Below are 24,389 nucleotides of genomic sequence, written 5' to 3'. Positions count from 1 at the left end.
ATGTTGCCAGTTGAAATGGTAGAGTCCTTTCAATTATAAAGCTCTTCAGACAGAATGGTATGTCAGGATTGTCAGTGAAAATAGAAAAATCAGTACTAGCTTTTTAAAAATAAACATTACATTGCTACTAAAGTATCTTCCTAAAGTAATGAGATAATCTAAATCAGTGTTTCTCTGTTGTTAAGCATCACAAAGGGAGAAATTTTTGACTACAACCGTATCCCTGCACCTAGTTAACCTGGCAACATAGTAGGGGCTCAGTACATATTTACTGGCTGAATAGTGGTGCCACATGTGAAAAGGCACTTCTCAAAAGCATGGGGGCGGGGGGGGGGGCGGTTATGGTCAAATAGAGTTCTTAAAAATTAAAGTTAAACAGGGGTCTTCCTACATGGCTTGTCAGAACCTTTATTATGCTCCTGAAAATTCCTAAACTTGATTGTCAACATTTTTCATAGAATCCCTATTAATCATAGATTAATTATTCTAGAAAAACTTGGTCTATACCTGTATGGAAAACTTGGTATTTCTGCATCTTCCAATCTTTTAATGAAAGACACAGGTGAACTATAAATTGGCACATATTCATCTCTGTTATAAATTATAAGGTGGAAGAGATACCTATGTATTTCAAATCTCATAGTAGGCTTATCACAAATGGCTGCTGCTTTGGGATAAGGAAATTTTATAGGAGAATATTTTGGAGTGAGAAAAATTGAGAGAGCTCATTCAAATTATTCATTTTACCAATGAAGAAACTTGCTCAAGGAAATTATTATATCTTGTGTTGGTATATAAATACATTAGCAATGAAGTTTCTTTATTGCTAATGTCAAAGATTCATCCTGTGCAACTATCTGACTAATATAAACAATATCTTACTAATTTGCTTACATAATTATCTTGAATTGAAAAGAATATTCCTGGCAAGAATTATGTGTATTAAATAATCTCTTAATTTAAAATTCTATACTCTATTGTGCTGAAAAAAAGGAGGGGCTCATTTAGAATTGAAAGGGAAAATAATTGCTTTCCTATACTAGAAAGTCATTTTTTTTTTTTTTAATCACTGTGGGTCAAGTGAAAAACAAGAATGAAGATTAAATAGTGCCTGAGAAATTACATGGGAAACTGTCCTCCATATACTGAGAGAGCTAACAAACTTCAGGATTAGCATCTTCAAGTAGTAAAGCTGGAAATAAACATGTTTATTTAAGGAACATACACAGGATCACAGACCAGGTCACCAGTGTTAAAACGACGATTCCTTTCTAAAACAATGTTCTGATATTCAGATTATCAGATGCCATTTTCCCACGGACGCCACCTCAGTCCTTGAGAGGGCGAACCTGCCCAAAAGGTATCTTAGTAAACTGGCTCCCCAGTTGCCTTATTCACTCACCAGCATCCATTAGCCAACTCCATGCTTTATCTTCAATAGATAAGATACGGCTTCTTCTTGCCATGGTGCCATGAAAAGGATCCAGAAGGTTCCCTTAAACCACATTTCCCGAGTGACTGCTGCAGCACCGAGAGTAAAGGATACGCCAGGTCAGCCACTTTTCCTTCCCAGCAGTATTAGCAGCAGCAGCAGCGGCAGAAGCTGTAGCAGACCGTTGAGACCCAGCTCCTTGCAGGATGCTAGCCAAAGCACTCTTGTATACACTACACCTAGACAGAGTTTGCCCGTATGTTTGCACCTTCCCCACGGAGTGTCAAAACAGGTGTTTTCCTGTGCTCATGCTTTAAATCTGCTCCCCAAACAAGGTGATAAATACACTGTTACTATGAAATTCTAAGTTTCTAATTCTATGGAAAACACATTCTTAGAGATTCACTTTATCATAAGGAAGCCTTGATGAATCCTTTTGAAATTTTCATTCACCTTTCCCACTCCTAAGAAGCAGGTAGACTGCCCCAAAATTTCCTGTTAATGAAAAAACGGATGTTACCATATGAAACAAATGCCATCATGCAATTTTGGTCATTTCTTTCATAATATTCTATCTGCCTTCCTGGCACAGAATCACGTTTTACAAATGCTAATGTTTTCATAATCTTTACAACACTCCCAACAGATGGCGAAATATCAGGTCTCATGAACTTTATTTTACAGAAGCAACGTCTTCTCTGCCTCTATCTTTCACTCCCCTTTTGATGTTATTGATGAGTTGCTTTTCTTCCCAGTGGTGTTCAACTTAATGAGTGGCTAGAATATGGCTGGACAAAGAGAGGGTAACATCACTAACAAAGCATTTACTTTACTTAACTGATTCATCCAGAGCTCAAATCCTATAGGTTAAAAAAAGCATCTACAGATTTTTTTTTTTTAAATCTAAACAGCCCAACAAAGGATAAGTGAAAACCAGATTATTATTTTCCTAATGATTAGAAAATAATTGTAAACTCCAAGGCATGTGTTCTCTGCACAGTAGAAAATAACAATTCTCATTAGCAAAAGTGAAACCCTACATACACAGATTCTGAGTATAACATGTTGCTCGTGTATTAATACTTCATGTGTTCACTTCAACATCAAAATAAAAATCAGAACAGTAGTTAACAAATATCACATACTCAAGTAGTGCCAGGCACTCAGTACTTTACATGTGTTATCTCGTTCAATCTTCACAGCAACTGCAGATCAGGTATTATTATGGCCCCATTTTGCAAATGAGAATACTGAGGCTCAATCAAGTTATGTCACAAGTTTAAGGTCACAGGGCTCGAAAGTGATTTGAACCCAGGTTGTACAGTTCTAGACCTGGAGCTCTTAAACATTTTGTTAAAACTGCAGCATCAGTTCTGGTTTTCATTTATTTCTGTACTGCAAGTTTACCTAAACAGCTAATATGTATACGGTACTTATTGTGTGCCCTAAAATTCCGTAAGTCCTTTGCACGTATTAATTTCTTCAAGATTCAAAACAACCCAGTGAGGTAAATACACTCCTATTTAGTGGGGTAAGAATGTTAAGGAAGTCGCCGAAGGTCACAGGACTACTAAGCAGCAAATGTAAACTTTGGACCCAGGGAATGCAGCTCCCGAAATTGTGGTTTTGTGCCTACGCCTACCCTCTACTGCCTCCTGAAAGCTGATTGCATGTTAGATTCTTAAAGAAAGGGGATAAGAAATGTCAGGTCTGGCCAGAACCCTGGTGGAAGGAGGATCTGCTATCCCGTCTCTTTTCAAAAACATATGTATAAAGTACATGAGCTTACACAATACACGATTCTACCATTTTCCTTCATGGTGCTTACTAACTTAAGGAATTAGCAAAGATTTTATGTGATTCTCAGATTTTAAAAGGCAAGGACACATTCAGCTTTCACATTTTATTCCAATATATCATATCTTCAGAGGCACTAACAGGACAGTAATATTATTATCATCACAGTGTCAGTCATTCTGTTTTGGGGAATTACCATTGCTGACGGTCATATTTATATTTTATTCCCATCATTGGCAAATAAATGTAATTACGTGCAGGTCCAAGACAATAATTGTGAGCTTAGAGGAAGCTTCAGAAATCCAAGGTTCATCCCTTGAGATGCTGGCTGCAATCAACCTTGGGCCAAGACACTTCCTTGAATATTCAGCACCTGAAATGACCTTCTTTGAATCAGCTCTTAAGGACACAAAGCCATCTGGGGAATGTCAGACAACTCAAATCAAGCACCTAGGGTCCCAAGTGTAAGTCTGAAAAACCAACGAAGAATACTGAGACCAAGCTATTTCTTTAATTTGGCAGCAAAGCCTAACTCTCAGGATGAATTTTGGCTAGCTTTAGCTTTTTTGGCTTTAACCTGCCATAAATTACCGCAAGAATCCATGAAAAGTTCAGAGAGAAAATAGTTATGGTAAAGGTGTCTACCCTCTGTCAGAATTTAGCCACCAGCTGTAAGAAATGCAGCCATTTGGCGACATTTAGCAGAGAGAACTTTACATACCCACGTGGCATAGCTTGAGGTGACGCACTGGAGTCTATTTACTCTCAATTATTTTTACAATCAAAAGTTTCCACAGAAGGAAGATGACAATTCTTTACCCCATTTCTAGACAACTACCTTCTCTGTAGAATTCCTTGGGAAGTGGTATTACATACTGTACCCACATAAGCTTGATTTACTCTTTGGCTGACACCAAGATTTAAATTTATCTCAGTGTCCAATGTTAACACTGAATTAACCCAAGAGCTATTCAAAATTTTTTCAAAAACACATTCTGGAATTTTTTGGGTGAGAAAAAAAAATATATAATTCCATAGGCTTTTACATAAGGCAGAGCATAACAAATGATTTTATGACCTTGGCACTACTAAGTGACAGACTAGGAAGATCGTGACTCATTTATGAAGTTGTCCAAATTTTATATGAGCAAATATATGTATATATTCATTCTGTTTGACTTATCTATTGAAGTTACAGTTCTTACTTCTTGCTGTTAATGACGCTGTAATTAAAAACATAGAAATATGATTCTGATCATTTTAACACACTACTTTTAGAAAGATATCAGTCAATAGACATTATATTTGTAGATGAATAAATTAACTGCTTCTTATTCATCAGCTCCTACTGGGTCTACTCTCTTTTATTTAATTCCTTGAACTTGGCTTTATCTGCAAAGAAATATGTTAATAAGCATCAACTCTAGCCCGTTCACGGATCAGAACAGGAGGAGTTGCAGTGAGCTTCCCAGCTTCTTCTGGAAACTAAACAATGCACCAACTGTAACCAATCCTTAACTAACACTAAGTCGGCTAGATATGAACTGGTGACCTAAAAGTGAAAAGCTTTAATTGTGCATTACAAATTTCTGAGTCATTTTGTCCTCACAACTTTATGCTTTAAATAAACCTAAATGCTGGCTAAAGAAAATCTACAAGTATGACTTAGTATTTCCAAACCAGGAAAAGGAAGGACTTTCAGTGTTTGAGATAAGGTTTGTTTTCTGGAGTTTGGAAAATAAACATTTCCTATGCAGTTATGCCTGGGAGGGTGTGTGTGTGTGTGTATGTGTGTGTGTGTGTGTGTGTGTGTGTATGTGTGTGTGTGTAGAGTGTCTACATTTGTGCGGGTAAGGGTGGAGAGGGGGAGAGAGGGAGGAGAGAAGAGAAAGGGAGAGAGGAGAGAGGGAGAAAGAGAGAGAACTTTTTAGCAGTATTTGGTGTTCATGCAAACTGGTTATTTTGTGCTGGAATTAGAATTTACCTCAGGAAGTATGTGCACATGTGCCATGAAAATATTGCAATTTATCATAAAATCAACAGGAAATGCTTACCTGACTGTATAACGCATTTCTATGAATGCAATGATACAGAATATGTCCCATATAGTTGCATAAAATGACAGTACTCTTGGGTCTCTAAATTACATTAATTTGATACCTTTATTTCAATATACATAAGCCATTTTCTGCATTTTAATAATAAGAGCATATTTTTTCCACATAGGAAAATAAGCAAATTTTGTCCTGATGCTGTGCTTATATAACCTTAGAGATATCTACTTTCTCAGTAATTTTTATATAATTTATTGTTTACTGCAGTTACTAAGCAATGGCCAAGGGAAGTAATAGTGTCATATTTGTCAAGTATAGGTACATATGTAACCTATCATATGACATTTTAAGTATCAAGGCATCAGTAAGAGCTGCTACTGCAATTGTACATCTTCCCATGTGTTAGTTGGTTAGTTGGAAATGTGTCACACAAGCCTGTGTTCAATATATGGATACAGGATTAAAATTAGAAAAACAAAATGCCACTTCCGGGTCTGTGTCTATCAGTTCATTTAATCCTTATTACACAACTCTGAGGCAGGTATATTATTATTCCCCTTTGACAAGTGAGAACACTCAGAGAGGTTGAAAAATGTGTCCAGCAAAAGCTGTTCCATGAATGCCCCTAATAGAAATTAGAGATTAATAGGATTTCACCAACACACACACACACACATACACACACACACACACACTTGTGGTTTCCTGTTTTCTGTTATAGGGACTGTTATATATATTTCATTTGATATAGAGAGTTAAAATGTATACTTTCGAGAATTTATAGAAATAATTCTTAAAGTATTTGGAGATTGCGACTCCTTCACTTTACTGTTTACTTCAGATAAGTAAGTATATAAGTGAAAATTATTTCAAACCAAGTAGCTTACATATTTTAAGATGTCCAGAATGCTTTTATTTTGCCCAGCACTTGAAAACAGTAGAACATTTGTTTGTTTTAAAAGAAAGCCATTTTCTTTATGCACTTGGACAGTGCTGTCTGACCTAAGCCAAGTCAGCTCAGCCAAGGAGTAAACATCATTCTTTTATTTCTACAGGGTTCTCTTAATCCCTAACAGAAAAACTTCCCCACTTGTGTTTTTGTTTGTTGTTAATACAAAGACTATATGTTGTAATTACATGCGACCAGTATTATCCCTTTTTTTAAAGCCCAGTTTCGCCCTCTAATGAGCTCCTGTTTGTTAGCACTGGTACTTCCAGTTCCACCTTCCTGTTTAAAATATTTCTTCCCCGGCTCCCCACTTTTTTTTTTCCTTCCAGAAATGACTAATCTTCCTGTTATTCTACTCTGTCAATTTTTCCCCTGGTATTCTTTTCATGTTGCATAACATTTACTTTTCACCAACTCCTTTTAGAAGTTTACTACTATATCCTTGATGCTAGCCTTCCATTTTCTACAGATTAAAACAGTCAATATTTATGGATGAGCACACTTTTTGGTCAACTTTCGTGCTATTCAGATTAAGCTATTTCCTCAAGTCAAAAATGCAACTATTCTTTCAATTGACATAATATAAACAGCAATTCTGATCTTCAAAGTAAAGTCAGCTTAATCCTCAGTTACCAGATATCACAATTAAAGGGCTTAGTTTTTTGTTTCCTTTCAAATTTCCTGATAAGGTAGGTGCTAGAAAGCAAACCTAATATCACTTCTTTTAAAAATCTCTTGCCTCCCAACACTCCTCCATAATGTCATAAAACACATTAGCATAGACTCATAAGCAGAATGTAAAATTTCTCTATCTTTCTGATTTTCAACTGCAAAAAATACTTTTAATGATATGCCAGGAATCTGCCTTTTACCCTAATTTCAAATAATCACAACAGCTATCTCATGCTGTCTGAACATGAGTAAAAGAGTAGATCTGAGAAGAGTTTTAGAATTACAATGGTCATTTAAATAATATAATCTAAAATTTTACAACATTAGTATCACAGGTCTAACAAAACAATATAAATTATAACCTCAGGTTTATATAATACATTTTTCTGGTGAATTCAACATTATATCATATTCACTATCTCACAGTCACAGAATCCCTTAGAGAAAGGAGTGTCTTACTAGTCCCATTTACACTGGCTATTCATACAAGAAGATGTTCACAAAGCTTTAGAAGTTGTATGTTTTCTAAAATCCAAAAATGCCTTAAAAAATCCTGACAAAACACATTTTAATTATAGGAGATAAAGACAGCCATAAAATGTCACCCTCGGTTCCTGAAAATGGAAGTCAAATTAAGTTCAAATATTTGCTTATATTAAAATAGCACAGGATCTTACCACTCACTTTTGTCTTGGGGAGGTCCCCATTATTCCCTCTTCTTACCTTTCCAAATAATAAAAATAAAAACTTCCTCATTTGTCACATACAGTGCCCTGTATGCAGATACTTCATTTTTCTTTGGGTCAGCGGTCACAACTTAGCTTTGAAATCTCTTTATTGTTCCTATTTTAGACACCAGGGCCAGGGTCTCTAAAATCAGCTAAAAATATTGTTCATTAAAATGTATAAATAGGACACCAAATATGATAGTAAGCAGAAACAGATTCATATACATGTTTATTTTTTAAAATCATATCATATTATGAGTAGAAGAAAAACCCAAAGTATATATTCTGTGAAAAAGCAGGGCTAGTGTCTACACCCCTAGTAGCTAGCCTAGCACGGTGCTTACCAGAGAAAAAGATGATCAATACATATCTTCTGAGTGAATAGATTCAATCATATAGAGGTATATTTATGGTAAACAAAAAAGGAGGGAAAGGGAACTTTCCATGGGAAGTAATGTTATCAAAAGGCATTCATCAAAAGAAAAGATTAGGAGAAATAATCCAAAGAATTTCCTCAAGGGAAATTTTGTAAAAATCTGTTAGAATCCTTTGAATAACTATACTATAACTATAACTATATTTAGATCTTATATTAGAAGTTAATATCTGATTTTGAAAATTGGTAAATAAAAAATCATGCAGTTTCTCCATCTTTTTGCTATAAACTGTATCGTGGAGTTGCCAATTAGATACTACGGAAAAGCTCTTTACAGAAAAATTCCAGATAATAAATGCAGCAGGAATAATATAGTTAAAAGTCACCGTTTTGCAATCCCTAACAAAATCATGGTGCTATGAAATGATTGACAATGGAGTGAAACCACTGGATCCAATTTTGATGGAGAACTTTATAGGAATTGGCTCAGGCTCACCTGAACTTACTGATAGATTTCAGCATCATTAAAAGTGGAGAGAAATGAAATTATTCCCTCCTGATGGGATGCAATAGGAAGTACACAGCACCATCTGGGAAGTATTCTCACCAAATAACAGTAAGTAACACTAAAATTAAACTCAATTCTAGCTTTAATTTCTAGTCTACAGAAAATAAGGGTGATAGAGGAACAAGCTAAATGGTACTATAGGGAAGCAATTAGCTAAATTCAGAATCTCAGATGTTCTCCAGGACAATGACCTGATTTTTTCAACTAATAAAGACATGGGGTGGGGGGGTGGGGAAGAAGCAGGAATTATCATAGATTAAAAGAATCTTAAAATACATAAAATCCAAATAGATGTTGTTTAGATGCACCGCTTACAATTTTATTTAGATGCTCATTTGAGCAATCTACCTGTAAAAAAGATGTGCTGTGACAACTGGGAAAAGGTGAATGTAAAGTGGGAATTAAGTGATATAATGACCATATGATCCAGCAATCCCACTACTGGGCATATACCCAGAGAAAACCATAATTCAAAAAATAACATGCACCCCAATGTTCATTGCAGCACTGTTTACAATAGCCAGGTCATGGAAGCAACCTAAATGCCCATCGACAGACGAATGGATAAAGAAGATGTGGTACATATATACAATGGAATATTACTCAGCCATAAAAAAGAACGAAATTGGGTCCTTTGTACAGACATGGATGGACCTAGAGACTGTCATACAGAGTGAAGTAAGTCAGAAAGAGAAAAACAAATATTGTACATTAACGCATATATGTGGAACCTAGAAAAATGGTACAGAAGAACTGGTTTGCAGGGCAGAAACAGAGACACAGATGTAGAGAACAAACGTATGGACACCAAGGGGGAAAGCGGCAGGGAGGGTGGGGGGGTGGGATGAATTGGGCGAATGGGATTGACATGTATACACTAATGTGTATAAAATGGATGACTAATAAGAACCTGCTGTTGGACTTCCCTGGTGGCGCAGTGGTTAAGAATCCGCTTGCCAATGCAGGAGACACGGGTTCGAGCCCTGGTCCGGGAAGATCCCACATGCTGCAGAGCAACTAAGCCTGTGTGCCACACTACTGAGCCTGTGCTCTGGAGCCCGCGAGCCACAACTACTGAGCCTGTACGCCACAACTACTGAAGCCCGCGTGCCTAGAGCCCGTGCTCCGCAACAAGAGAAGCCACCGCAATGAGAAGCCCGCGCACCACAACGAAGAGTCGCCCCCACTCACCGCAACTAGAGAAAGCCCCCGCGCAGCAACAAAGACCCAATGCAGCCAAAAATAAATATAAAAATAAATAAATAAATTTAAAAAAAAAAAAAAAAAAGAACCTGCTGTATAAAAAAATAAAATAAAATTCAGATATAAAAAAAGAAACAAAAAGAGTGATATAATGAAACTATTGTCGATACTGATAGATTTGGAAATAGAGTTATATTTAAAACAAGTTATATTTAAAACAAGTTCTTAACAAGTTCTTAAAGTCCCTACATACATATAAGTAAACTGATAGGACAGGATGTCTGAGATTTGCTTTAAAATACATCAGGAACAAAAGGTATGTGGAAAGTAATACGTGAAACAAGATGGACAAAATGTTCACAGAATGTTCACATGGATACATCCATAGAAAATGCAGATTGATATATACACAGAAGTTGTTACAGTATTTCTCTAATTTTGTGTATGTTTAAAAATTACCACAATAATTTTTAAAAGGTACAAAAAAAAAAAAAAAAAAAAGGAAAGCAAAAGAGAATGAGTTGTTACTGTCTAGAAGAATAACCAAACTTTCTCTTATATTTCTAACCCAGAGTCACAAAACCCGGTTGACAAGCTAGGCTTTGCTTCTTAAAATCTGATCTGGCTGACCTAACTCAATTCATTTATATCTGTGAACATAAATATCTGTGTCTGTAACAGGGAAAAAAATGATCTTTCCTACTTCAAGATCATGTATATATGAAAATAACTTGTAAACTTAATTTATATCTATACAAATATAGATATCATTATTAAAATGTTTTCTTGTTCACCTTCATGTCACATGTGTATATTATCATCTCTTCAACCAAGTAATAAGGTCTTTATGAGCAAAGTCTCTAGCTTATTCCTTCAACCAACAACCATTTGATCTTTTTCTATGGGGTCTGCTATGTAACAAGTATTTCACTAAATGACGACAACACAAAGGTGCTAAGTCACAGGCCATGGACTCAAATCCAGAGAGGGAGAGAGATGAATAATTATGATTAATGTGCCAAAGACAGTTATAGAGATATGAATTGGGTGCATTACAGAAACGAGAAGGCAGGACAATAGCATGGCCAGGGCTGGGGTGAGGAGAAGCTTCCTAGAGGAGGTCATGTCTGAAGTAAATTTAAATATGAAAAAAGTCTGCAAAACTCATATAGGAAGAAAGAAGTTCTCAGCAGAAAGAAACAACAACAACAACACAAACAAAAATAGAGGACATTAGGTTGGAAGAGCAAAAGAGGAAGGTTTTACCACAGGGCACTACGGCTAACACTCATTATTAGAGGCACTGAGTCTCAATCAATGACCCACTGGACTCAGAAAAATGCTAAGTACTTAGTAAGGGATCAATAAATATCTATTAATTAAAGTACAAAGAGATAAATGGTAACACTACTTGAGTGTTCACTGTACATCAGGCATTTTGCTAATATACTGAGATAAGTGTACTTCTTATTCAACCTCACATCAATTCCAGGGTGGGTACTATTACTATCCCTCTCATACAGATAAGGACACTGGGGCACAGAAAGGCTAAGTAACCTGCCCAGTCACTCAACTGGCAAGTGGTATAGAAAGAAAAAATCTGGAAATAAATAAAACAGCAGAGAAAGAAAATATCTGGAAATAAAATTCTACATGGATATTCCATATGGTCAAACAACTTTTTAAAAAAGAAGAGACAATTCTATAAACAGTGGGTGCTGCTAAGTGTTTAAGAAGTAGCTCTCTGGGGAGGGAACTGTAGCATTTGCCAATTTCCACAGTGTAAATCCTCCTACCATGGCCAATTTTAAGCTGCCAATACGACATCACTTAACCTGGAGTTGGGAACAGGTCTTATGTAAGCCAGTCCCAGCACTCCATTGGCTGCAGCTTTCAACAAGCTATACAGGTAGAGAGTTAAATTAACAGGCTAATCATATGACCAGGAGATAACAAGTAAATCGAAGAAAAGGTGCCACTGCGATCTCTGTTATTTACAGGACTCTTGTATATAAGGAACAGACCATTTATATTTGAAATTATTGAGCTCCTAAGGAGTATAATGAAATATATGAAAGGCAATGAGGATGAACAAGTAATTCATAGAGATTCCTCAAGGAAACATACATTTTTATATGAATGACGGAGTTGACATTAAAAAAAGTATTCTTTCTATGTGATTAATGAACAGTAATTAGTAAGTGAGTCCCTGCTAAACTATTCCTCCCTCAGGGAGCACACAAGAGGATTTATTTCTAACTAGAGAAGTGGAAAAATGAAAGCACAGTTTAAGGAAACTATTTGATTTGTCAGCAACAGTCACTGCAACCTAAAGGAGGGGCCGGGGATTATTTTTGCATACCCTGTGCCTTGCAACCTACCTATCATATAAAATGGGTTGAATGATACTGATAAGGAAGGAGGAAAAGAGCCAGTCACTCACAGATCTAGATCTAGATCCAGACAGATATTTCTATACACAGATATGTGTATAAAAGGGAGTTCAAATGATTAATATTGGTGTATGTACACCACTGCTTTGAAAACATTCCTTTAGGTTATCTACTTAACAAAGCATTGACTAAATAAGCATAGTTAGATGAATTTTATATTTATGTAAAAGGGAGTTAGAATTATTAATGTTTATATATTGATCCTATCTCCTTATAAAGTTCCTTTATCATTTAACAACAGTGTCCAATAAATAAATATATCTAGATAAATTATAAATGAAATATAAAATCTATTTTTCACACAGAATGCAAATATAATGCTAAAGAAAAGCAGCTGGTGATTAGCAAAGCAAAAAAGATAAATTCTACACAAATTTGTTTAGAGGTCTACCAACCTTAAACCAGTATGTCCCCTTTTTTGGCATGTGGCATGTTACTGAATCTGGCTCTTATGAACCCGCAGACTATCTATTAGTTAATGGAATCCTGACTTAAATAGACTCCCTAGAAAAAGATGCAATTCATTAGTACTGTCTTTTACTATTTAATACATATGCAAAACAAAGGCAAAAGATGCTTCTGAGACTTGTTAGAGTCTATATAGGTTGCTTTCTGATGTTCTTCTTGTCTCAATAGTAGGTCCCAGGCATCTTTTATTGGGTCAATTTAACTATTGATTTCTACTCATAATGCTTATCAACAGCAGAAAAATCTCACTTTTTCAGCCCACTGCCTTAGGGGAGAAAAATTCACAGAATAAATGATTAAAAATGAAAAAAAAAATCAATCAGCAACACTGTTATCTAGTACATAAAATAGCTCCAATAACCAATTTTGTTACTTAACTAAACTGACATTTTTCAGCCCAGTTAGGAGACTGGGATGAGACTATGGGTGTATATTTTCATCTTTGTGATATCACAATTAGTTGAGAAGTGAAAACTCAAGTCAAGTGATTTTAGTGTTCTACATACAATGCTAGTTTTCATTTCCTTGAATGAATGCTAGTTTTCATTTCCGTTCAAAGAGGTGACTGTGTCAATTTTTAATGAAATGTGTGGTCTAATTTACAACTGTAATGACTATAATTAGTTTAATTGTTTTTTGAATCTTAAGGGTGGGGCAAGGAAGGTTATGGCATGGATCAGGAGCTAATAGTTCCGCTGCTATTCTGCATTTCGTCCCATTTTAAAGTCAATGCAACTAAAGTCATATTTATTGGAAGCTGACCATGTGTCAGGCCTATGGGCAGGCATCGGAGATTCTAATAACTAAGGAATAGTCTCTGCTTTCAAAAAGCTTCCAGACAGAGGATGTGGAGGTCAAAACCTAACTACAATGGTCTATCTATTTTAGGAGTATGACAGAGTTCTAATGTATCTCTCCTGTCACTGCATTTTTATGCAGTAAAATCACCTAAGAAGTAATGTGTGTGTTTTCATATTTCTGTGCTATGGTAATACTATCTGGCTTATTAGAATCATACCTAAAACCAGAATGAATAGGCTTTAAGTTAGAGATTAAGCGATTGTTCCTGGTGATACTGATTCCTGGTGAAATCTGATCTGTCCAGATTTACAAAAAAAAAAAAAAAAAAATCTCAAGATAAAACCAATATCACCATCTCTTCCAATTAGTTTAAAAGTAGATCCAACTATGTGTTCTTGTGAAATTAACCTGTTACTGTGTGCTATACAAATAAGAAGCAAGACTTGAAATACAGAAATACAGATTTACTGATTTAAAAAAAAAAAAAGCTACTTAATGTTTTGGTGATGAAGCACGGCCCACCAGGCTCAATCGGCTGTCGCTTGAGCATTTTAATTACTTCCCAACTTGCAAGATTAGGAAATCAAACTAGCCTCATAATCATCAACAAATACAGTAAATGTAGTACAAAGGTGTTCTCTTTTGAGCGCCATATGAAGAGGCTCACTGATGAAGACAGTAAGTATTGCTTATGCCACGGGAAGATACTCTACAGAGCCCGTATCTCTTTAAGATTATTATCAAGGCCTTACCTTCCGTGAAAGCACACTTTGCAGAAAAGCATGTGAAATCTAAAATAATGGGTCAGCAGAACTTAGTCTCCAAGTAGACAACATTTACAAATTGTGAAGCTCCTTGAAGAGGGCCACTAAGTCTCAAGAAGTAACTGTGCAAGTGGAGACTGTAGCATTTGTTACCAGCTACATAATTACTCCACTCTAACCCTTAATGAGCCTGAAGTACTAAATTTTTAATCCCTCCTGATGATCCTCTTCAACGTGGATAAATGTAGGTTTCTCCTCAAATACTTAATTGCTAGGACTACTGGTATCAACATAATCTGCATTGTTTTTGACCCTCTAGAACTTTTTTTTAAATAGCTCGTCACACAGCTCCTAAAAGAATTGTTAGAGGGAAGAAATAATGAGCAAGTTAGTAAGTGGTAGGGCCTAGGCATTTATACTTTTTGGAAGCTTGGACTCTCTTTTCATCTTCAGGTTTAAGATTTGCAACACTGTACAGGCTTCACACCTGGAAGTCAAAAAAATTTTTTCCCTAAAATTGGAGTGTGGAGAAATTTAAGTGCAACAGAGATACATGATCTCCCGACAAATAACCTGTGCCTTTGTTACTGTTATTAGTTCTACAGTAAAAACAACAGTAGTTATAGTTGCAGTCTGGATCAGAGAATGTTCCCCTCATGATAAACGGCAACGCTAATCGATGCTTTTCTCAATATTCTCAGCAGAGTGAAAGAAAAAGGAAAAACAAAACACCGATGATGTTGCTATCCTGGTAGTACTGCTTCTCCCCATTCAACCTTTGAAGAATAAATACTCTTCCACCTAAGTGTGATACTTTCCCAACAAAGCACTCTTACTAACAGTGAGTTAATATTGTTACAAAAATCACTGCGTATTGTGCCACTGCCCCGACCAATTATCACTCCCCTCTGAGACATGGGCTATCTATACAGCCACCGTCGTTATCAGGAAGCCTGACCAGGTCCCTAGGTGCTGCCTGCACAAGATAACATACAAAACATGGCAGGAGAGCAAATAAAGGCCTGTTCCAGAGATTTCCATCAATAGAACATAAATAGTCCATCACAGTGTCAGAGCAATTTAACTGGATGAGTCCTACTATAAATGAAGGGTGCTGGATTCCTTAGAGAAATAGTTTATGAATATTTATATGTCACTATCCAACAAATGTCCTATTACATGAAAAAAAATTCTCTAACGAATTTGAAAGCACATAAAATCTGCTCACAATTATCGATCATGGTCAGGAAGAAACATTGCTTTCAATTCAATGAACACTGAATGCCAAGGACATTCAAAACATCATACGTAGAGAGGTGATGAATGTAAGCCTCCCATTCTTAAGGAGCTTATAAAATAGTGGGAAAAAGAAACATGAAAAATGAACTATAAAATCAGGTATAATGTGATTTATCCTGTAATACATAAAATGGTAGGAAAATGTAGAGAGGAAAAGTTATTCATGAAGTATGTCTCACCTGATAATCACTGTATAATGAGGGCCTCTTATGAGTAAGAGCACAGAGAGAGAACTAATAACTCATCTGTCAACTGCAACCACAGGTTGACTTTAGATGCAAGAGTTTAGCCAAAAAAAAAAAAAAAAGGATTCTATAAAAATCAATTGGCTATATAGAATGTAAAATACAGGATATTGTGTGTTTTATTATAATTTTAAATTGTGTCCTATACATCCTTTTATTAGTAAATTTTGTTATCAACTTAGGTATAGTTTTTTTTTGGAGAGCCTTCTATTAAACCGCAAAACACGATAAACTTTTAATGCCACCAGTAATCAAGGCATCACAATAGTCAAGAAAGTTAAGGACCTTAATGGCAGTGAATAGCACCAACTCAACCTTAATTAATAGTAGTTACCATCAACGAAGTGTGTCATACGCTATTTTCATAAGATGAAGACAGCATATTCCAGTTTTTGCTGTGACCTATTGACCTGTCATATTTAAGGGTCCTGCCAATCTCAGGATCTTTACAAATATGATTAAGCTCTAACCTCACCAGTGGCTCCTCAGTTTCCTAATCTATAAAGCGGATGGATTGCATGACATCATTTCTAAAGACTCTTCTAACTGCAATCTCAAGAATCTACGGGTCACTGGAGTTCAACGCTGAAAGTGATGAAGGAAAAAAAAGTATCTCTAAATATCATGCAAAACCCTTGAACATTCCATGAACAATCTTTTAAAACGCAAAGACTACACAAATCTTAAATTTAGGCAAGAAAAAAAGTTAGGTTTTTTCAAGGAAAAACCTAGCACCTGAAGTTTTCATTCTTGAAATTTTTATAAAGCTGTAACTGTAGTGGAAGCTTGACTACTCAGTGATTTGCCTCTACAAGTGTTACTCTGGTAAAAACTTAACCTAAGTGGAACCCCAGGTGAATCCTGATTTTCTTTCAAGTTACTTCAAAAATGCTAGAAACACTTCCAACATTAAAAAAAAAAAATAAGGCTAGTAGGTTATATTCCAAATTTTAAATATTAACCTGATACTGAAAAATCATAATAATCAAGGGTACTTAACTAGCCAGGATATTACAATTTGAAAGCTGGCTACCATCTGTGAATGACCATAGAGTGTCTTTTTGTTTTTTTTTTAAAGCTGTATTGATTTTATTTCTATTCTTCAAATTGACGTAATAGCTACTCATGGCTTAGAAATGAGATTTGCGGCCTGTCCTTCCAAAGATCTATGCAGTAATGATAAAGCCAGTAGTTGGAATCCATCAAGCTCACCCTGAGCACTGCCACCGGCAGAAACGGTGCTGCTGGACAACGCATCTTTTCAAACCACCTGGAACAGAATCTGTACATCCACAAACAAATGATTTTCCATCGATCAAGTCCTATTTTCATTCAAATGCAGTTTAGAACCACACGGTGGAATACCTTTGAGGCAACCTGATAAACCTAAAACACTGCATCTTTAAGTTTATGACGATGCAGTTTTATATGTGCTAATGGAATTAAAAAAAAAAAACAACAGTTCAAAAAATAGAATGGCCAACGTGCTGCCAAGGTGATGGAGTTAAAGTGTGCAATGGTGTTAAATAATTTCCTGTCAAATTTCAAGACCAACATTCATTAAATAATTGGAAATGTATGAAACAGTATCCTTTTAAGGAGTTTTGTCATAAGATAAGCACATCTTAGTGATCAAATCACTACCAGAATGCTGGTAACTTTTGAGATTTCATTTTTCTTCCAACGGTGACCTGTTTTTCTCTAGAACAGTTACTAAGAAAAATATTTTTCAGCTAGTCATAAGAATGACTTCCTTAGAAGCCCTTTCCTTTGTACCATTAAACAGTCTGGAAAATTGCTTGCTTGACTCATTCATGCTGTCAAAATATACTACAGGCTAAGGCTGACCATCAGTTTTCCCTGTTTCCTAGAACAACACATTCAATTTATGCATGAAGTTCTAAAGTAACGGCATCTGGAGTTTTAGCATCACTTTCATGTATTGATTAGTTTATAAAACTATATCCACCCAGGCTAGTCTAATCATTTTCTGTGCCTGAGGGCTGCCACTAATGCAAGAAAAGTTTCGTTCATTTAAATCCATGATCAATCAGAAATTCAAAGAGAAGATATTAGAATTATTTGGAGATTACTCTATTTGCAGTTACTTGGAGATAATGAGATGAAATAAAATATGCAAAATATGAAATTCTTTACAAAAATAATTACGAGGTCAACCAGGTCATCACTGGAACTTCACATTTGTTGATATACATTATAAGAATCTTAAAAGTAACACTTATTCTTTTACCAACTGTCTATTTTATTATAATTAATAGAGGAGATATAGCAAAATGGAAGATACGTAGCAAAAAGGAACCCTGCTAATTACACTCCATTTTTTTTAGGGAACAGAAGTCATAGCGAGTGTTATTTAGAGAGAAAAAAATATTTTTGAATCTGAAAGCTAGCAGGGACATTAATGAAACAGAGTGACTCCACTCCACCTTCTAACTATGAATAAGAAATTAACTAAGTACGTGAGAAGGTTATTTCTTTTTTTTTTTTTTAAGTCATGTTTTCAAATTTATCAACGGTGCTAATCAAAAGCAAAGTCAGCTCTATATGGGGAGTCTGGAGCATGTGAAGATTTCCAGATGGTTTTATCCTCGGGAGAAAAATACATCTTCTATATGGATTGAGAAGTCATGGCAAAAATACTACCTTCCCTGAACCTCTCAGCAGTATTAAAAGAATGGTTGTTAACCAGGAGCCTGCAGCTTTTGAAAATATATACCTGGCCATGTCTCTTGGTTTAGAGATTCCAACTGAGTAGGTCTAGGTGGTGGGGCAAGTGGTAGGGGTAGGGAAAGAATATACCTGCCAGGTCTTTTTTGCTTTGCGCAGAAAGCCTGGAAAAGCACCTGAGATGCTATCTGGCACACAGCAGGCATGCCACGTAAGCTGTTAACTCACATGGAATTAAGTGGGTCCTACTGTTAGTATGGTGGACCACTAAGCAAGGGAAAGGTTTGAGTCTAGCAGGTATTTGTAGCAAAATGATCCAACTGGCACCATCTCTTATACACTCTTCTACTTTCAATGCTGAGCTTTCACATTTCTACAGTTAAAGTTCCAAACTGGCAGGTCCTTTGAGGACAGGGTTTTAATAGGCATTTCCAAAAAGCCAGTCATAATTGTTTATGTTCCCTCATTTTTCAAAAATCATATGCTAGGCAAATAAACCAGAGGTGACGAAAGGTTATAGATCAAAAAGCCCTGGAAGGTATTAACACAGGGAGAAAGCAGTCCTCCTTCTGTCATCCTGAAGCAAACACATTTTGAAAAAGTAAACAGATTTAAAATTTGAGGCCATACTGTGACTAGGGAGGATTAATAAGGAGTGCCTTTATTAACCTGAAAGTTACTATCATTATCAGTATTTTAGTATTTTTTTTCCAATCTAATATTTCCATAAGTGGTGGGGGGGGGAGGGAGAGAGAGAGAGAACACACAAGTGCATGCTCTTTGACTGTTGATGTTATCTGTAGAAACTTGTCTGCTGGAAAATGTTTCTTTAACTTTGGTTTGGCTCCTATCTTGGATCTGATGGGAAATAAAAACTTTTCCATGGATTAGAGCCAACTGAGCCGCTAAAACAAAAGGTAACATTCATTAGAGGACCATGGTACCATGATCTCATTCTGAAGGTTAATTTTTTTTTTCACATTAAGTATGGATTGTCTGAAGTTTGGAAAATTCAAACAATGTCAAATAAAATAAGTAAATATCAGCCCTACCTTAAATGTTATTGTTTACATGAAAAAATATTTTTAGCTAAGAAACAAAAGAGTAGATAAAAAGAACTCATTTGATTCCCAGCTTAATCATTTAGCTTAATTTCCTATCTCTGCAATATCCCCAAAATGTGAGCACCTACACACACATACACATCCCACTTGCTATTTCTACATATATCCAATAATATGCGATTTCAATATGAAACCATTCTTAAAAAGAAGTGACTTTTCTCAATAAAATGTGAGCATCTAAGGGTGTTAGCTCTCTTGATTTTTAAACGAAATAGAGGGGGGAAATCCCAGCTTTTACACATCTGCTAACTAAATATCAATTGACCATTTAATGCCAGGAAGGACTTACTGCACAATTTTTGGCATCTTCTAAAATGCTGCAGGGACTTCCCTGGTTACGCAGTGGTTAAGAATCCGCCTGCCAACGCAGGGGACACGGGTTCAATCCCTGGTCCGGGAAGATCCCACATGCCGAGAAGCAACTAGGCCCGTGCGCCACAACTACTGAGCCTGCGCTCTAGAGCCCGCAAGCCACATCTACTGAGCCCACACGCCACAACTCCTGAGCCTGCACGCCTGGAGCCCGTGCTCCGCAACAGGAGAAGCCACCGCAATGAGAAGCCAGCGCACCACAACGAAGAGTAGCCCTCACTCGCGGCAAACAGAGAAAGCCCGCATGCAGCAACGAAGACCCAACGCAACCAATAAATAAATAAATAAGTAAATAATTTTTTTAAATGCTGAAAACAAATTTTATGTTTCCTGCCTTCAGAGGTCCTCCTGTACTTTCTCCTAATTGTTTCACAACATGTTAAAAGCCTAAATAGCCAACTCAATTAAACAGGCTACAAGCATCTCCTTCAAACATATTTGATCCTCTTTCAACATCAAGTAATACAATTAACTCATTGCCACATACTAAATCAATACACAGCAGAATAGAATGGGCAATAATCAATAGCCTTAACAAGAAGGCAGTGGCATGGCTCAATAAATAAAACAGTAAGCGCACAACTCATATCCAGAATTAGAATATAACAAAATTTATACACAACTGCAAAGGAAAACCCAGAGCTAGCTACAGGAAACTACTAGGCTATACTAGCCCTGAAAAGACAATAAAATCAGGGAGCTGGGGCATTCTTCCCCATTTGCTGCAAAAAGTATATACTCTCATTTCTAACTAAAATAAAAAAGTCTCAAGCTTGTGAATTAGGCCAGCATCTTTAAGTACCTTGAAGCAAAAGAGACCATTTTACTGGGCTAGAATTGGAGTCCTATCAATTCTGGGTAATATGAAAGGGGGAAAAATGAGGATGTGATAAATGGAATATCTTGGACTTGGATGCTCCTTTACACCTTTGAGGAAGTTAAGTGGTAGATATTTTACCAACTAAGTAAGTTTATACAGGTATAAAAAGAACAAAGTAGGGATAGTGCAAATCATGAAAAAATAGACTTTAATATCTAACCTTCTAGTCTGTGCAGGTACTTTACTGAATGAACATGAATTTTATTTTTGAAACAAAGTCCTAGGTGAGTCTTTTAGGAAGAAATTTACATAAATAATATACTATTTGAAATAGCAAATGTGAATTACTTATTTTAGGCCAACACAGAGCTAAAGAGGCATTAGTTTTAAATGAAATTAAATTTGGAACAGATGGTTACAACCACTTTTCCAATCATGGATAACTGCATTTATGAAATGGGTTTTTAGGCACAGACAATGATATAAATACTGACTTATTTTATTAATACTACCCCAGTGAGCTTAAAGTCAAGTGGTACACATGCTAGAGGTTAAGAGATGTTCTCTCTTGATAACAGGTAAATGAATAAGCTAGTATGTGATAATGCAGAAAAAAGTCATTTTTAAATGTTTAAATAATGGATAAATACCTGTAGTACAGTATGCAAAATAATGCAACATTTCTTCTGACATAAGGAAAGTTCTTCTCTTAAGGGGTCACCTTTCCCTGGGATCAATTTGGTTCTGAACACAAAATAAGTTTTACTTCCATACCAAGTTTGAGTTTATATATCAAAAACAATTTTGTTAACAACATTTCTAACTGGCTGTTTGACTAAACTGATGCATTCAAGAAAATGGCCAAGAGGCACTGAGTTTCTAATCGTTTAAGGAAAGGATCCTTCTAACACTAGCTATTGATGTTAAAGGTTTTCTTTTCCCTTTTGTCCAAGCTATCATTCGTCCAAATGAAAAGCTCTGTGAGGATAATTATATGTTTCTCATAGAGCATTTTCAGTCATATAATGAACACTAATATTTGGATACCTCTTTTAAAAGTCCAATTTAAACTAATATTTACTAAATACCCATTAAGCCCAGGAATTTGACGTCCTTAAATCCATGTTTTTCTGAGAGCAAACATGCTCTTTTTGTCATATCATGAACAAAATGCAAACAGTGATTCTTATATTTAGTCATTTTTATTTCAATTACAAATAATGCAAAAGTCTTAAAAACAATGTCATAAGCTATTTTAAAATTAAATATTCATGTGAAAAAACTTTCCTCTTACTAAAGATAAGTACTATACAAATATACAAAGAGTTAAATTACCTACTAAAATATTATTCCTAGCTAATTTTTAAAATACAATCTTAAAAGTTAGCATAAATACTTAAGTGTGACATACAATAGGAAGACGTATTATATAAATCATTGTCAAAGAGGTGGGTGAATGGTTTAATCTAGATTTTAATTTCATATAGTATAACTTACAAAGACTTAGAAAGGCTTAAGCACAGTTTTTTGTTTCCAGTATTATTATAAATGCCCAGTGAAACTCATGAAATATGAAGGAACTCTCACCCATTTAAAAAAAAAAATGCCTCATGGTTCTATGCATTAGAAAAATATCAATTATACTACTTCCTTGAATAAGAAAGGATATTCTATTTTATGCAAAAAAAAAATCATAAGGATAATTATGTAATGAAAACCTCCTTATCTGGTGCCCCATACTTCACTTCCAAGCTTTGTCTTAGAATACTGAAACTCTTATTTGTTTTTTTCTCAGAACAGCCTATTATTCTGATTTTCTATACTGTTTCCAGTCTGGCATGACTTTCAAAATTCTTCCTGACCTAAGTTTTAGATTCTCTATATTACCAAACTTCTAGTTAAAATTTAGTATAAATTTTCCATTTTAAATTAAAAAAAAAAAACCTTATTAGTGATTATTCAGGGATGTTTTTCTGAATTAGCAAAAAGTGTGAGTGATCATGTTTTAAAAAGTATAGTTGTCTTAAATTCAGGCAATTACAGTGACTCAACAAATATGCCTAAGTATGTCTGTCACTCTAATATGCAGACTCACTAATAATTAACACTATATTTTTGTATGCATAAGATCGCTGTGTAGTGCTTCCTAACACTTTGTCAGCTTAAACAAGTTAAATTCAGAGCATAGGCTCTAAAGACAGGCTGCCTGTATTGAATTCCAGTTTGACCACTTCCTGGCGATGCAAACTTGCATAGGTTACTTAATCATTCTGAGACTCATCATTTTATATAATCAACAGATGATGATCAAAGCAGGGGAGTAAACTGAACCATTTCTATGTGTTACCTAAAATTCAATCTGATTCAGGTTTATCTTGCTAAATTTTGGAATATGATGGGTCTAGTATAAATCTTTTACCATGTAAACACACTCTACTAATACAAGCACACAGTTTCTCTAGCAGTACACATAACCAGAGCTGAAATTCATCTGCTCTTCCCACACTGACTACTTAACGGTTTCCAAGTTTTTCATGACAAACTTCTCAGACATACACAAGGACATTTAAATGCCTACTTACATTTTATGTGGGCAAATTTGTGTTCCACTGGGACATTTTAATATTAAAGAATAGAAGAGTTAAAACAATGTTTTATTATTCTATGATCATTTTAATCTTCATTATACTTCTCAGAAGCTGTAGTCTATCAACAACCTAACAGGCTCTGTGTGTTATTCACCCACTGCCTATTGCAATGTCAGGTAAATAGAAGGTAATAAATGATGAAAAGGGGAGGAAGAATGGATTATTTTCCAGTAATTGAGATGCAGAAGTGGCAAATACTTTGGTCTGCAATTTTTTAAATTCCTAACCATTCAGTATAAAAATATGTGTTTGGGGTGAAAATCTCTCCTCCAGCATTATTCATCCTTACGGGAAATACAGAAGCCAAAAGCAGCCAATAAAGATTCTAAAAAATAGTAATAATAATTTTGCATTTCTCACCATGCATACTTAACCCACTATATGTATGTTACATGTTAAGCTACTATATGTTAATCATAGTTTAAAGGTTGGGGGGAAGCTACTTAAATAGACTCCACCATGCAAAAACTTGCAATGTAGATGACTCTTCTTCAATGTGGACATGACTTTTAGTTTACCTGAGTTTAAGATGAGTTTGTTTTTTGTTTCTGGAGTGTTCTTTTATATATTGGGTGTTCTTATGTGTACATTTGTCTTCAATTTATTACTGTGCTATGATTCATGGAAGGCAATATCTGGCAGTAAAATTTCATAATAGTGAAAAACTTTTAATAAATAAAATCATGATGATAATCTTTTCTCATGGCTAGATTTAGATTTCATTAGTTTCCACTTAGCCATGAAGAGATATGAGATAATGTGAAGAAAGTTCATTCAGAACACAGATCTTTCTTAACAGGATTCTTTATAAATAAATGAATTCTTTAGTTATTTCGTTCTTCATGGTTCATTTCTCAGTTGCCTCCCTTAAAGAATTGTTTTATGAAAAGCAATGTCGTCTACCAAAGAGGAATCTTATTTTGGGCAT

At 35.4% G+C, this 24,389-nt stretch overlaps 1 protein-coding gene across 20 annotated transcripts in view; it reads right to left on the bottom strand.

Annotated features, from left to right (window-relative positions):
• The window catches only part of MBNL1 (muscleblind like splicing regulator 1), a 174,815-nt gene that overhangs the window by 107,943 nt on the left and 42,483 nt on the right, over positions 1-24,389 (bottom strand). The window contains exon 2 of one of the 20 annotated variants that reach the window (XM_082459597.1): positions 1,403-1,521. The exons of the other annotated variants lie outside the window; for them this stretch is intronic. Within the exon in view, the coding sequence (XP_082315723.1) occupies positions 1,403-1,408 (6 nt within the window). The 5' untranslated portion in view covers positions 1,409-1,521. The remainder of the gene's footprint in view (positions 1-1,402; positions 1,522-24,389) is intronic. 20 annotated transcript variants of the gene reach the window in all.

Source organism: Balaenoptera physalus (genome assembly GCF_965194825.1).
Source record: "Balaenoptera physalus genome assembly, chromosome: 4".
NCBI classification, from domain to species: Eukaryota; Metazoa; Chordata; class Mammalia; order Artiodactyla; family Balaenopteridae; genus Balaenoptera; species Balaenoptera physalus.
Note: the sequence above shows the minus strand (reverse complement) of the source record. Positions and strands in the feature narration are given on the sequence as shown.